The following is a 16483-nucleotide window of genomic DNA, read 5'->3' as shown; positions in this document are numbered from 1 at the left end:
CGTTTCAAAATCGAAAAGATATAGACAAAACATATACAGACTGGGTTAAGCGAAGATCAGAAGAATCGCCTCAGTTTACTGAAAGATCACCATGGAGCTAGAATGCATACTTTTAAATCTGATGCGTACTATTCGTCAAGGAAATTTCTCAGATTTTACTGTCACTCTTGAGAACATATGTCCATGGATGTTTGGTTTGATCATACAAATTATGCCCGATGGCCTTCAGTATTTCTGTGCAATTTGAAGCAGTAGAGATGCATCCAACTATTTTTCAAGAGTTTCATAGGAAAAATATATCTGGCTCCAAATCTGAGAGGAAATTTTCCAGGATGGCACACGACCATTTGCATGAGCAAAACAACAAATACATTTAAAAATCAACTAATCTATCACGTTTAAGTCCTGAGGCGTCATTAATACAATGGATGGTTGCTGGACCGGAAGTTGTGCGCCTGATCGGGGAGTTTGAAGAAAATCAGAGCCTAAAGTCTGACGTCACTACTGAAAAGCTAGATACTAGATACATGCAGATACTAGAAGCTTTTTTATTCGGTATGAAACTCATGTTTTCTGCCTAGTTGAAATATTTGAAGAACACGGGAATCCTTTCGAAGATGACGATTTAACTACAGTAAACAGCAACAAAATTATTCTCTCGGAAGAAAGTGCCATTGCTGTGATGTCAACGCAAGTCAATTCAATACATTTGTAGAAGATCGCTTAGTGTTAAGAAAATTATCCATACATGATGTTATTAAAAGAAACAATATCCTCTTGATGAGCAGAAAAATATTTCTGTTCAGTCCAAAGACAAGCAAAACATTGTTAATTTGAGGAGGGGCAGCACTCTTTTTGCTAAGCTATATGTTGCCTGCCAAGCAATTCAAAAGGATGTAAAAGAATTTTTTTCTCATGAAAGCAGCTCGTGTCTACCTTCTATATCCAATCTTGGCAAATTTAGGAAACCAAGAAAAAAGTCCGGCGTAGTTTCTTGTATCGTTCAATCAACTGGACTGGTTTTGACGGCTATTCCGGAACTAAATTGTTCATTGATGGGGCTGCACTGATTCACATGCTTGTTCCTCAGTCTGCTCGAACTGTCCAATAATACTGCGATCAGATTATGAAGCCGTACATATTAATGAGACGAAAAAGTGTTCATAGGGTAGATTTGGTTTTTGACGGGTATTCAAAAGGAAGTTTGAAAAGCGACACGAGACAATGGAGAGGATCTGGACCAAGAATAAGTATTAAATCCAATGTTTTGATACCGAAGTCATTTACTAAATTTCTTGCGAAAGATAAAAATAAAGTGGAGCTTTTCGAATTTTTGGCAGAAAATCTCGTGAAGATGGATCTACCAGATGGGAAGCAGGTTGTATGCTCGTACAAAGACACTGCAATTGCTTCAGTCAAGAACAATTTTGAAACCATGTTTCCCGTATCCCACGAAGAAGCCGGTGCGAGGCTATTCCTCTATGTGCAGCATGCAATAGAATACTTGGGTCATGTAAAGATCACCGTGAAAACTGTTGACAGTGATGATGTAGTGATTGCTATGTTCCGAGTTCCGAAACTGCAAGAGCTATGGGTGGAGTGTGGAAGTGGAAAATATCTACGGTATCTTCCCATTCACGTTTTGCACCATAAAGTTCCACAAGGTGTTACAGATCTTCTACCTTTTTCCCATCCCTTTATATGAGCACACGGTGTCTAGTTTTGCCAGCATTGGTAAAACTAGGTACTGCATGGAAAATGTGGATGGCAATTAGAGATGTTGACAAAGTTTTTTTGTACTATACTAAAGTACCTGAGAGCATTAATGAAGAAGATGAGCATTTTCTACTTATTCAGCGCTTCGTAGTCTTGACGCATCATTCAACAAGCTCAATGGAAACCGTAAATGAGGCTAGGAGAATTTTCTTCACCCAGCAAAACAGACCAGTTGATTTTATTACAACATCTAGCAACGTTTTTCTGCATCACCTTAAGAGAACAATATTGCAGTGTTTACTATGGACAAAATGTCTTCAGCAAAATTTGCAGCTCTTGGATCCATATCAGTGGGGATGGAAAAAAAATCGGTGAAGAGTTTGAACCTCTTTGGTATGCACACCCCAAAATAACAATGCAGAAATTACAGGAACTTATATCATGCAAGTGCAAAGAGATGTCTACACGCTGTCGATGCGTCAGATCAGGTCCGAATTGTACTCTTCTTTGTAGTTGTTAGGGTCAGTGCAATACGTAAAACGTTCCTTAAAAAAACTTATTACTGTTTTTGTTATAACAGCTACTTTTTCTTTGTTATTAAAACATGTAATTTTCGTCTATTTCTCTTATATGTTTAAAATGTAAGCATTTTAACAAAATTGTTTTATTATACGATAGCATTAATAATTAAGTTCTCGATCCATTTTCGGCGGTGACTTTGATTGTTTCTGCATTTTTAACCTTTCTTTCATTCAATATAAAAGTAAAATACTGACAAAAAGTGTTAAAACATGAAGTGCAAATTTAAATTTAATGAAACTGGGAAGGTTCTTTTATAATGCAGGTATAACAGTAAAAGTTTTACTCCAATATTGCAGAACACAGGAAAGTCATTGTTTTCCTATCAATTTTCACATTGATACTGTAATAATGATTAAACTATTTGTCTTCTTTACTAATAATAAAGTTCAAAGTTTGTCTGGATATCTGTCGGGATATCTGTCCGCATGTCTCTCTGTGACGAGCATAGCACCTAAACCGTTCGGCCGATTTCCATGAAATTTGGCAGAGAATTTGTTTGTAGCATGCAGGTGTGCATCTCGAAGCGATTTTTCGAAAATTCGATTTTGTTCTTTTTCTTTTTCAATTTTAAGAACATTTTACCGAGCAAATTATCATATCGTGGACGAGTAAATTACAAAATTATCATAACGTGGAACGGTAACATAAAAAATGTTGAGAAGACCAGGGCCAACCCAGGGCTGTCGTGCAACTGAGGAAGGAAGGAACCGTAAAATGGCCGAGCAAATTAACATCGCAAATTGGGGAAAAATGCATCATCCATTGTTTGTAAATATACAGGCGAATGAAATGACCTTTTAATTTTTCTACTACGAGCAAAGCCGTGCGGGGTACCGTTAGTAGAAAATAAAACTAAGCTCTGTTGAAGAGCTTTTTTGAACGACTTTCAGATAATGTATTTGAATTTTACAAAATACGACCTATTATGGAGTTTTAAGCAGTTAAACCGACGTATTAACCGATACATGGCGGCCATTTTGATGACGTCCCCACAGGGGGTCTTGACCTCCAATCGATTGCCTCCCGGCGTTTTTTTGCTCTCTTATATGAACATAAGTGCTGTACAAAATTTCATACTGGTATCCGGAAGTGAAATGTTTTTGCACAAACTCCACCGACTAAATACTTGTGTTTTTAATCTAGTTTATGCTTATGCCAGGGGTGCCCACCTAGAAAGGGTCTCATGGCGCAAGCTGCACCATTGAAATTTTTAGGGGGGGGGGGTTTGAGGAGTATTTTTCTCTTTTGGGGAGGGGGTCATTGCAATGTTTAGTGGGGTTGCGCCCTTGCTCCTAGGGGGTTGGGCACCCCTGCTTTTGCTGTTATAGACTGCAATGAAGACAAGTATTTGTCAGGCAAAATGGCATTCTCAATATGTATGCAAAACCAATAAAATTATGTTTATAAACAAATAAGGCATGGAAAAGCAAGAGTACATCTCTTTTAATTGCCTCTGTGAGAAATTTCATTGACTATAATTTTTAAGTGTTGTTTTATTGTTTTTGAACTTCATGCATAATGCCTTCGAATTCATTGTAACATTAATGTCACATGAACAATTTAATATTTGCAAAAACTATTTTTGGTATGGAATTGTTTTTTCAGTGTAACTCTCATGCACTCATTAACTCTTTTTAAATTATTTTTAGGTTCATCTTTCAGAAGAAAGTTGGGAAAATGTGATTCATTTGACTCAAGCTCAAATTCTATCTCTACTCCTTATTACCCAAAGAAAAAAAGAAAAATTTTATCTTCCAGATCAACAAAAAACTTCCGTGAAATTCGGTCAAGTTCTTTAACTTCTGGTAATAGTTTGAATACAAAATTAAAAACAAGTTCCGTTAGTAGTGCCAAACAAGCTGCTAGTCTAATATTGAATGCATTGAAGTTACGTAAAAAGCGAAAAGTCTCATTTAGCTCTGAGGAGGAACTATATCCTAAGCAACAATGTACTCGACTCACATCTGAGCTGTCTGATTTGAGATTTGACCAACTTTGTAATGTTTCAACTGAAAATTACAGTGGTTGCGCTTCTTTGTTGTTTTCTAGTGATGCTAAAGACACATCCGAGGGAAGCGTTTTCTTCAGTTCTCCTCGAAATGTCCGAATCATTGATGAAAAGAAGTCGGATAGTTCTTTTACTTCATTGCCGCCAATAAATTCTAGCCATTTACATTCATCACTTACTGAAGAAAAGGAAAACTTGAAAAAAAATGTTAACTTTTGCTTTGAAACTAGTTCTCAAACTACTCATTCATTGAATGACATTAGTTATATTTCTTTCAAAGAAATAAGTGATTGTAGCTCAATTGTTTCTCATCAAGAATTTGGGAGGAAAAATTTGAAGAAAGAACAGCGCTTGTCCTTATGCACTCCAAACAATAAAAATGATCATAAAATTCATTCAGTAAGTTAATTATCCATTTTTCTTTATTTCATTTATGTATATGACTTTAGTTTGAGATAGTTTCTCCTTAAATTGTTAAAATTTTTAATGCACTTTTTAAATTAACTGTAATTGATTGGTATGTACTACATTTCAGATATTAAGAACTTTTCTCCTTAAGTTCAAAATGTTATATAGGGGTACCCACCTATGGGGGAGGGGAGGCTCATGGCGCAGGCTGTGCCATTGAATTTTTGATGGGATTGTTTGGAGGGATATTTCTCTCTTTTTTCGGAGGGGGGGGCGGGTCCTCGTGATATTTAAGGGGTGCGCCCTTGCTCTTTGGAGAGGCATCCCTGCGTTATATGACTGAAAAGCATTATGCTTCATGTGACTTTCGGAAAAATAAAAGACTTGTGTGCACAATTATTCTCTTTCATATTTAAACATATTTTACTGTAATAGTACTGAAGCATAGTTGACGGTTTTGGTGGAAAAAATCAATTATCTTGTTAAGTTAATTGCCTTTTTCTCTATTTGTTGCTATTTTTCCTAAGAGTGTTTTTTTTCTTTCTTTCGAAGAACCTTATTTTATCACTGGAGAAACGTAGCTCAAAGTAACATTTAAAGTAGCTCATAATGGTATAAGTTCTTGTTTAAAGATATTTATCGAGAAAAATTTTTTTTTTCATTTTACATTTTATCACAAAAGGAACAGAAAATAGAATTAATTTAAGCCCCTAGTGTCCCCTACCACAAAGTATTATTTCGTGACTGGAGTATGCTTACTTTTTTTACATAAACTGTGAACGTTCAGTTTTTTTTTTTTTTTTTTGAGGAAGCATTTGTTTTATTTTGTAATGTCAGTATATTCATGTTTTTGTGAAACAAAATGCATATATACCAATTTCTTTTATATAGACGCCTCTTAATTTCTCTCACACTCCATTTCGAACTCCTAAAAGTGTAAGACGAGGTCCAGAACCTGACTCAGATCAGCGTATACTGGGGACACCTGATTACCTGGCACCAGAGCTACTTTTGCACAAAGAACATGGTAATATAGGAAGTGTTGTAATGTTTTATGTTATAGACCTGTCCGTGGGAGGATATAGGCACTATGTCACAAAAGCAAAATATTCCAGGAGCTATGTTATAAGTGTTTCTTTTCTTTTCTTTTTTTTTTTTTCATGATAAATTGTTCAATGAATTGTCATTCATGGGGTTTTTGAAATGAAAATTCCTTTTTTAGAATCTTAAGACTTCTGACTTTTAACGTTTTGTGATAGCAGTTTTTAAATTTTTAATTTGTTACTTTTTAAAAAAAGCTTATAGGATATAGTGCCCATTACCTCCCAGCCACATATATATACCGCCCTGGGCAAGTATAATAAGAGCAAGTATTGCAAATTTTTAATTTTGTATTTTTATCATCTATTGTACGTTAACATACAAGCTTGCTTATTTGGTTTCAGCTGAAAAGAAAGAGCATGAAAAACATTTTCCTATTGTTAGTTTTGAATCTCAAACACATTTCTTGCAATAGTATCTCAAAAATTCATTTCTGCAGATCCTACTGTTCTCCTGCCAATGGCAGAATTTATATACATATAAATGTATAATGTGCCTTAAAACTTGTCTGTAACAATGGTGGAGGGATAGTAGATTTCAGAATCTACATTAATACTATGTAGGTCTGTTATTCTAGTTTTGCATTTACTTTTTTGAATATTTTTTAAGTTAATACAATTTTGTCCCTAGAATAATCCATTCTCAAGTTTGTTCTCAACTTTTTAAATTTGAGTATTTAGTACAAGGTACTGATATGCGTGGTAGACAAAACTCATCACCATTGACAATTCTTTAAAAAGTCTATGGACTGTTTTTTAATGGGAAAAAGAAAAGAAAAGAAATTGAGAATTTCTAATGAAAAAATCGTAGGTTTCTGCAAATTCAGATTTGTGCCATATTTTCACTAGTAAAATCTACAGTTCTTGTTAAACGGAAAGCAGACTCTAAAAGACTGCTGCACAACTACAGTAAAATGCAAGATGAATGACATGTGGCGTTGAAAAACATAAAAATAAGCTGAAATGCAATGTTTTCAAAAAGAAAATGTCGAATGTGAATGCTTTTGATCAGTTTAAATTTAAAAAGGGGGAAAAAATTATCTATGACATTGAAAATTTGAGAAATGATTTTTTTTTGCAAATAAGAGCTATTTATTTTTTTCGCCCTCTTCACAGTAATGCAAGGTTGATTCAAAACAATTATTGCATTAGTGCAAAACCTGCTTAAAAATAACACATAAAAGTTTTTTTTTAACTGTAAAAGTTTACAAATTTGACTGAATAAAAAATGTACTTGTTTGCATAAAATGGCAACTCAGAATCAAAATCATTTGTCTTGTCTTTTATAAAAACAAGTATTTAAAACATCGTAAAGTATTAGCAATATATCTGACTAGACATCATTATGTATAAACGGTCGCGGTTTATAATATACACGTCAAAATCGAAAATTTTCAACTGTATTTATTTAGTTTTATAGTTCAGGAAATGCATGGTACATTCACACACTAATGGATCAATAATTAAGTACAGGAAAAAAGATGAAAGAATTTTAAATGACATCTTTCAAATAAAAATTTAAAATCCACTTTAGTTTTCCTGTTCGCTTTTAAACATGCTGTCCTACATTTTACTTGTCATTTTATTTAGGTAACCATTTTATTTTCATGCGATACTTAGTGTTGATTTATATTGTGTTTATGACTAATCTGAAGCAGGTTTGCCTTGAAGAATGTTGATGGATTTTTGCAATGCAAAGAACTGGCTGTGAAATAAAGCATTCAATGCCTATTTTTACACAGTTTGTCGTCAAACATTCAAGGAATACACGTCCTTCTACTCTTTATCTGCATGTTTATAAAAAAGAATTATCTTTTATACTTGTGTTAGTCAAAATGTTAAGTTTTATTTTACTTATGTGTTCTTAGCTCCTTTAAAATCCTTCTTTAATATTGAGAAGTGAGTGCAGTCTGAATGTAGAAAGTATCACATAAGGGAAGAATTTAGGCAATGAATTGTGAATTCTTGCAGATCTCAATAAACTTTGAAATTATTGAATCATTATAGAGGCTCTTAACTATCCTTTTATTATTAAAAAAAATATTTTTCTGGTTTGGCAGATATGTTGAATATAAGTGCCATGTATTTATTTATTGTATTATATTTTGGTTTTATTTTGTACCCCTATCCCACCTTATTTTGTTTTAATATTTTCATGTTAATTTGAGGATAGTGTAACTCAAAATTAGAAAAAAAAAATCATATGAAGTTCATAGATTAACATTAATGATTTCAACGCACAAGAAAACTATAGAGTTTAATTGAGAATACAAAAAAAGTTGAGCAATATTTCTATTATAACTGCACAATGAGAGACTGTTAGCAGATGATTAGAGAAAATGAGACTGTTTTAAACTGTGGAAATGCTAACAGCTTGTGAGAACTCCCCTAAAGTATGTGTAAAGGCCATCTTAAAATGAAAAAAACAAAAGCCTCAGGACTCTTCTCTGATGCAGTCCATATCACAGAACTATGTAAAACATTTATCATGTATATTTTTGAACTCCCTTTGGGACCCCTATCAGGGGCGGCAAAAAGGGGGGTCGAGAGGGGGCGGTCGCACCCCCAAATTTTTTGAGAGGAATGATAAAAAATGAGCACATTCAATTTATGTAAATCCCAAATTAATGTTTAAGAAAAAAAATATTGCTGGTTCTCCGTAATGGTTGATGGAAACTCGTCACATTTCCAGACAAGAGCAATTGTTTTCCGTTTTTTAAAATTATTAGTAATATATCAAGCCTTTATAGGACTTTTCGGAACAGAAAAAACTGATGAAGAATCACGGTTAATTTTAACTAAAGACGTAATTTTCTCATATATGCTAAATATCTCGTTATTGTATGCTCTGTGTAACAATAGTTATGAGAGGCCCGTGCAGCGGTGTGGTTGTATGATTTTCACAAGAAAATGCCTTGGTATTTTACATTCATTGTTACGCTCATATTTTAAGTGTGTCTTTTTAATGAGCATTCATCTCTTTCTTCTTCTAGAAACATATTTCAGCTGCTCAATGCATCGTATGCTTTCATGGATACTCTTTAAAAATACACACTATTTTTGAAAAAAAATATCTCACATCAACAAATCTTTTCTGGAGCTCTTTAACTATACAACATGGGTGCAAGACCTTCCGTCTCAGGACGGATTTCCGTCCTGGAGAAAATTTCCGAGACGGAGGTCGGGACGGAAAGAAATTCGATGACTTTCCTTCAGTTTTTACTTAAAAAAGAAAAATTGAGTGTTTAAAAAATATGCTTTAATTACTGAACCGTTCCATAACTACAAATTTACATCGACACTCTCTCGATTTTCAACCATGGGCTTCTTTTGTTTGCAACGTGCTTTTGGAAGGAGTGGCTTTTAGACTCGCTCTATTATTTCCAACTCACTGCATTGCAGACCGCGAAGTTGCTCATTATTCTCCCTCATTTATCTAATTAATCGTCTCTATTTGAAAATTTAGCCTTTTCTCTTTCCATTTTCGATCATCCTTTCGTTTTTTTTTTTTTTCAAAAAATGTCTTAGAGTTGAATCTAAACCCCCGATTGAGAGTGATTGCTGACGGGTGAAATGTTTACGCCACAACATAGCGCGTCCACACACCAGGCAAAACGGGAACTATCAGGGACTTTAAAGATTTTAGTGAAAATGGGAATTTTGGAAAGACTTGGGGGGAATTTTTGAGCTTGTTTTGAAACACCGATGGGCAACTGTTCCTGCATTTTCAACATGTTTCTGGTAAAATATTCTTGGACTTGATGAATCACTAAATTCTAATGTCTTCCAATCTAACACTCGCTAGAATGGAAATATGAGGGGAGGGGGGAGAGCGAGAGAAAGAAAAGGAAACGAGAAAAATAACGGCAACACGAATTTCCGAAAAAACTCTGCTCTTGCAAAGAGAGTGAGTCCGCAAATTAGCCCACGATACTGAGGTCTTAAAATGTTTGTATTTTTGGACAATCTAAAACGAGGGAGGGAGTGGTTACTCAAGGGATCCAAAATAAAATATTGAAAAATTGAATTGAAAGTCGTTTTTGAAGCTAGGAGTGGTTCGGGATTTTCCCACTGCAAACTCTTAAAAATTTAAAAGTCAAAAATGTTGAGGCTGTCTTTAATGGTGTGGGGAGGTTTAAAAAAAAAAAAACGGAAATTAGAGTCTTAAAAACACTAATTTAGGCAATCTTTGGTGAATTGCTGAGATGGTTTTGGTGTTCTAAACGGAAAATGTTTTGTAGCTGATGTATTAAAAACTGTTTGAGGCTATACTCAAGTTTCGTAGGAGAAAGGGAATTTGGGACCCTCTCCCGAAAAGTGTTTGCAATTGAAGTCTTAAAACTTTTAGGCTGTCTTTGGCAATGTCAAGGGGGAGGGGGCTCTGTTTAGGCGAAATTCCGAAACTGGAGTCTTAAAAGCGCAACTTTAGACCGTCTTGGGATTCGGGGTTCCCCTTCTCCGAAAAAAATTCGAAGCTGAAGTATTCAGAACTCAGCTTTAGGTTATCTTTGGGGACTAAAGAAGGAATTCGAAGGCCTTCTCTCAATAAGTTTTAGAACTTAAATTTTTTAAACTTCGGTGATGAATAGGGGAAATCGCAAATTTAAGTCAAATTTAGTGAACTTAGGGGAAGAAGTTCGGGGGGGGGGGGGTTCTTCCTTGAAAATTCCTCCATGCCGAAGTATTAAACTGTTAATTTGGCTATTTTTGAGTGAGTTAAGAGTTAGGGATTTCCGGGGTCTTTCTCGGAACATTTTCGAAATTGCAGTATTAAAACTTCGGGTTGTCTTTGGTGATGTAGGGAGGGGAGTTGCTCTTTCAATAGAAAAATAAAACTTAAACACAAACTTATACTGCTTTAATAAACACAAAGAGAGGGGGGGGGGGTATTCTGCCGCCCAGCCCGAAATATTTCTGTTTCTGAAATTTTAAGAGCTCTGTTTTGGGCTATCTTTAGATAACTTAAGGGGGAAGGGAGTTGGAAACTTCTTTCAAAAAGTTTCCGAAATTAAAATATTAAAACTTTTAGGCGGTCATAAGTCATGTATATAGGTAAGGGGGGGGTACCGTTCGTAGAAAAAAAAAGTATCAGAAACTGAAGCCTCTTGAAACTCAAATTTAAGATATTTGTGGTAAATTCAGAAGAAGGGGTTCGGGAGTTCTCTTCCGAAAATTTTTTGAAGCTGAAATATTTAAAATGCCACTTTAGGCTATATTTGAGTGATTTAAGAGGGATGTGAGTCGGCGGTCCTCCCTGGGGTGAGGATTCAGTTCCCCTATTGATTTTTTTTTAATTAATGAATATTGGAAAGTATACCTCATTTAAAAAATGTATCTACTTCACTGAAGTGGTTTTTCTTTTTTCACCACCTGCTATCTTACGAAATAATTTATTTCCAAATGAAGACTATTGGGAAATGGTTCCAGTTTATTATCATTAGTCGCCCATATCCTTCCCCACCTTTCCTTCTTTTCTGGTTAAATTGGCACTAACTTGGGTAGACTTTCCGATCAGAATTGATTTATGTTGCAAAAGTGAAAAATCTTATGTCCCAAGCGATTTTATTGCTGCAAATAAAAATGTTTGCGATTGGCAAAACACTAATGGCGGGGAGCCCCGAACGCTTTTAGCCCTATCCAACATCGTCTAAAATTGCGTTTTTGGAACTTCAATTTCGAAATATTGCCGAAGGAGAGTTCCTGAACTAATGCATTCAAAAAGCGTATAAACGTTATGAAAGATGGAGTACAATTTCGTTTTTAAAGCTTCAATTTCGAGGAGAGTCTAGAGCGCCCCCTCCCTCTCTAATATTTTTGAAGGTCGCCTAATTTTGTGATTTTGAGGCAATCAGTTTGAAAAAAATGATCTTAGAGAGTCCCTGAACCCCTCCTTTCCCTGAACTTTATCGAAATGGCCTACTATTGCCTTTTTTGGACTTCAATTTGAAAAAAATTCTGAAGAAAACCCCCCAAGAGTCCCCGTTATTGGCGGCTTTTAGGTTTTTGGAATTACAATATCAAAATGCTTAAATATTACAATCTAAACTAAGTTCGTGTTGTTAGAAAAGTCAAAAGCTTAAAACTGAAATCAGATTCCAAAACTGGCATTGTTAAAATCTACAACATTTACACACATAAATTTTTCCTTAAGCACGCATGCTTGAGGCTGGGGGCTGAAAATATTTTCCGTCTTGAACACATCACCAAACTTGCAACCATGCTATACAATCTCCCCCGCCCCCATATCATGATTATTTGCTGTTAGCCAATATGTGTTTTGTTCTATACTGAGATAATTCATATTTAAGAAACTCGACCCCCCAAATAAAATGCTGAAATGCCGCCCCTGACCCCTATGGTTGTGGGAGCCCCTCACATTGCGATATAATAAATCTGACTCTTCTTTTCTGAAAAATCAGTAAAAGAATGAAATTTTACTTTAAAGTTTGAGAGCATTAATGTCTTCTAAAATTATTGCTAGTATCGAATTTCAATGTTTGCCTTGCTTTCTCGGATATATTGAAAGTCTTTTCATCTATAACATCATTGTAATTTTAAGATGTTTTTGTTTTATAAGATTGTTACCTATTTTATAGATCTAGGATTTTGCTTATTATTATTTCTTGGTAATTGTTTTAAAATGGACCTTTTTTGTTTCTGATCAGTTGGTGTGAGGATCTGAAATTTTTCATAACTGTGATATAACTTTTATTGCATTTCTTTACTTCCAGGTTTCCCAGTGGACTGGTGGGCTTTGGGAGTTTGCTTATATGAGTTTCTTACTGGTATTCCACCATTTAATGATGTGACTCCCGAAGCTGTGTTCAATAATATTCTTAAAAGAGGTTAAGCATTTTTTATATACTAATTCAATACTGATTAATAATATATAATTGGTATTTTGAGCAGAATACTATCCTAATTCTTTGCTGAAAATATTTCACATGGAAATGCAATCAATATGTTGCAATGGAGAATCTAAAAATTAGATTTTTTTTACTTATTTTAAATAAAAGCTGCCTTTGGCCACTGGTTGCTACTATATATGTTGGGAAAGTCATTTCAAATTTGGAATGGTCTTAAAAGCGTTTTGTGATTGTTGTCTTCAATAAGCAGCTTAAAAAGTTTTGTAGTTGTGCTTTAATTCACATACATAATACAGATGATTTGAAAATTTCATCCCAGCTCAGTTCCCATACCAAATAATGAAGATAATTTGACCTTATGTGGTGTAAAGTATTTCACTGGGGATTTTAGTGATCCCACAAATGATACAAATGTTGGGTTCGGTTGCTTTCTATTATTTTTGCATAACTGTGTTTGACTTTTTTAGTAACAGGATATTTTTTTTTTTTAAATTTAGAAATGACCAGTTGGATTTAGTGAATACATATTTATGGTATATATTAGGATTATAGCAGGATGCTAATGTTTTAGAATCATGTAAAATTAGAAATTTTCGTAAACAATTCTGAAGAATACATTGTCTATTCTTACGTTATTTGAAAGAAATTAAAATAAGTGCACTAAACTCTAAGTAAAGAAGTTAGGCCATTACTTTGTTATATTTAACTAGGACAAGTGGCTTTTTCATTTTTCTACTTGTCATATAGATACCAAATTTTGTTGCAATGCACTGATAATTTCTTTTCTGTTAAATTTTTGTAGATAACTTTCACTTTAATGAAAATGTGATCAGACTTAGCTAAAAGTCAAGTAAAACGTTCCTCCTTTGGTGGTTTTGAAGCTGAATTCTTTCAGGAATTAGAAACATCAGTTCTTAGTTATGCACTCAAGTTATGTATCATTTAGCATAATTTCTTTCAATAATGCTACTCAAATTGGTGCAATGACACCTGCCTTGTCTAGTGGTCAGAGAAGTGTGACTGCGATGAGGGGTCTGGGTTCCTTGTCGTTTCTTTATGTGAATGTGTTATTGTGTTATGAATGGTCGCTAACCCTTTAAACGGGTTTTTATGACATGTGTGTACAGCAGAAGTTGAACTTCACACTAAATTATGGTACAGTTGGAAAAGTGAAGCAGAGCACCCCAAACTGCCAGCCTAGCTGGCACAAGACGAAAACAACAACAAATAGGTACAATCTGTTTTTATTTATTTATTTATTTTTTTTTATTTATTTTTTTTTTTTTACAGATATACCATGGCCTGAAGAAGATGAAGCTTTGTCTGAGATGGCTAAATCTGCTATTGAAATGCTGCTGACATTTGATGATAAAACAAGGCCAGGAGCTAAAGGTGATTTTGAAAAGTTTAAAAATGTGATTTGATGGAACAAAGTTTTGCAGTCCTAGATAATCAGAATAGCTATTGTTTTAATAATGAAGCCACATAACTCTAAAAGGGGATTAAGAAAAAGAACAATAAGAAAGGAAGAAAGTAGAAAGGTGTTATTTAAAATAAACCGACCTTTTACAAATATTATTTCAAATGTACCATTTATCTGCAGAAAATTGTAAAAAGGATATAGGATCAGTTGGAAGCACAATTTCAATGTTTCAAGTTTAGATCCTTCCCCTTCTTTTGGATGAATTGAGACGTATACGCATTGTGTCCAAGAATGTACTCTCTAAGAGTAGTTGGGTTTGAAAGAATCGACTTAATGACTGTTTGTTCATTTCTTTACGTGAAATTCGACAAAATATGCAAATTCTCTTTATTTTGTACACTAATGTATTTGCCCATGAGGTTGATGTAGGTAAATAATTACACTGTACGTAATCAGTTTAAAAGCTTAAGAAGTTCAACATCAACAATACTCAATCTGTGGCCCATAGGTTGCATGTGACCAGCCTGTTAATTTAAAATAATTTATTTAGATTTCAACATTGAATTGATGCTAATTGCTATATTCAGTAGTTCAGTTTATTTGATGTTTGCCATTTTTGTGTTAAATACAAAATCTTCTAAAGTAAGGCTTAGTAACTAGGCAGAGCTCTTTGAAATATACTAGGGAAAAGCATTCTGTTTTTAATAATTTATTTTATGCTGATAAACAACAAATTTAAGATACTCTAATATATATATATATATTGTTTTGTTTTTAGCCAATAAATTGGTATAAAAAACTCAACCTTCTTAACCTGTTTACTTTATTTTCAATTGTTTACCTGTTGCCTTTTCTTTATTTCTTACTGATTAGTCTATTAAATGATGCTTGTTTCTACAATTATATCTGTACCTTGCATATTGTCCTTAAACTGCCATTTTCACCAGACTAAGTTAGATTTTTCGTCTGTACACATTCTGCCTGTGGAGAAAATAATTTTTAAAAAACTGTTTAAATGCTTATGAAATGAAATTGTTGATTAAGACATTAAAGTTTTTTATTGAATAATTAATTAAATCTTTTGCAGAGTTAAAGGCTTCAGCTCTATTTGAAAATGTTGAATGGGAAAATATCTTGCAAATGAAGGCTCCATTTATACCTGTTCCTGACAGTCAGACTGACACAACGTATTTTGAAGGTATTGTAGCTTTTATAAAAAGCATTTCAAGTTTAAAATAAGTTTTCATTTTGTCTTTTTCATAGTTATTATTTAACAACAGTTACGCAGTGAAAAGTCACCTTCTATGGGGGGTGGGGAGGATTTTGCCATAACAGTCCTTACATTGGTATAAACCAGTGCTTCTCAACCTTTTTTGACTTGCAGACCCACATGAACTTTTAGGAAAAAACTCGATTAGAAAAAACTGGTGATGTTTTTTTCTTCCTCTTTTATTTTTCTTTCTTTTTTGCAAAAAAAAAGTTGCAGACCATTAAAAACATATCATCATATCATTTTTTCCGAATTGGTGAGATTCCCTCACCCGCCCCCCATTTTGTGGGGGGGGGGAACTCTTGTCGTTAATAAATATATGAATAAAACTTTACTTGTTGTTAAAGAACTGTTTCAAAAAATATTTAAATATTAAGAATAAGATAAATAACGTAATATAATTGTACATTGCTGAAAAACCATAGAAAACTGCTAAAAAAAATCACGTAAAGGATATATTCTAGAACTATTGTGGTGGTGCTTTTTTTTCCCTTTCTTTTCTTTTTCTTTTTTTTTGGGGGGGGGGGGGGAGGGGGATTTCTTTTTACGTGGACCAGCAAAAATCACTGAAGACCACTCAAATTTTTCTGCATACCAGTAGGGGTTCGCCGGACTGCCGTTTGAGAATTGTTGGTGTAAAATACCATATTAGGATTGGTATATATTAGAATTAGAACACTCCCACCCCTCCACCAACATCACCACCTCCTTGCTGCACTCCTGTTTAACACTAATTTCAAACCAAAATCATGCATTGAAATTTACAGACCAAAATATAAAACAATTCCATTTTAATGCCATTCAATGAAGAAAAATTGACTGGAGTAAAATGTTATAGATAATTATTGCCACTTTCCTTCATTTATTAGAAAAGATTTCAGCAAAATGACTGCATAAAGAATATGATTAAAGTTGATACAGTTGTATCGAGTTAAAAAGCATGTATTTCAGACTAGAAGTAAGATTTGATAATATCATATAAAGCATCTTTTAATTGAAAACCCTTCATAAAAAAGGGATTGATTTAATATCTCATTTAATACCTAATATTATGAAGAGAATTATGTTGTAACTTATCCCAGTAATGACTAATATAGTATTAATCAAATA

The 16483-nt window shown here is 33.9% G+C and overlaps 1 protein-coding gene across 1 annotated transcript in view; it reads left to right on the top strand.

The window, feature by feature from the left end:
* The window catches only part of LOC129217300 (serine/threonine-protein kinase greatwall-like), a 71515-nt gene that overhangs the window by 46494 nt on the left and 8538 nt on the right, over positions 1-16483 (top strand). The window contains 5 exon segments of the mRNA XM_054851574.1: positions 3948-4705; positions 5606-5741; positions 12546-12659; positions 13971-14072; positions 15191-15301. Coding sequence (XP_054707549.1) covers positions 3948-4705; positions 5606-5741; positions 12546-12659; positions 13971-14072; positions 15191-15301 — 1221 coding nt within the window.

Source organism: Uloborus diversus, chromosome 2, assembly GCF_026930045.1.
Source record: "Uloborus diversus isolate 005 chromosome 2, Udiv.v.3.1, whole genome shotgun sequence".
Taxonomy (NCBI): Eukaryota; Metazoa; Arthropoda; class Arachnida; order Araneae; family Uloboridae; genus Uloborus; species Uloborus diversus.
The sequence above is the reverse complement of the archived record's forward strand: the minus strand, read 5'-3'. Positions and strand labels throughout refer to the sequence as shown.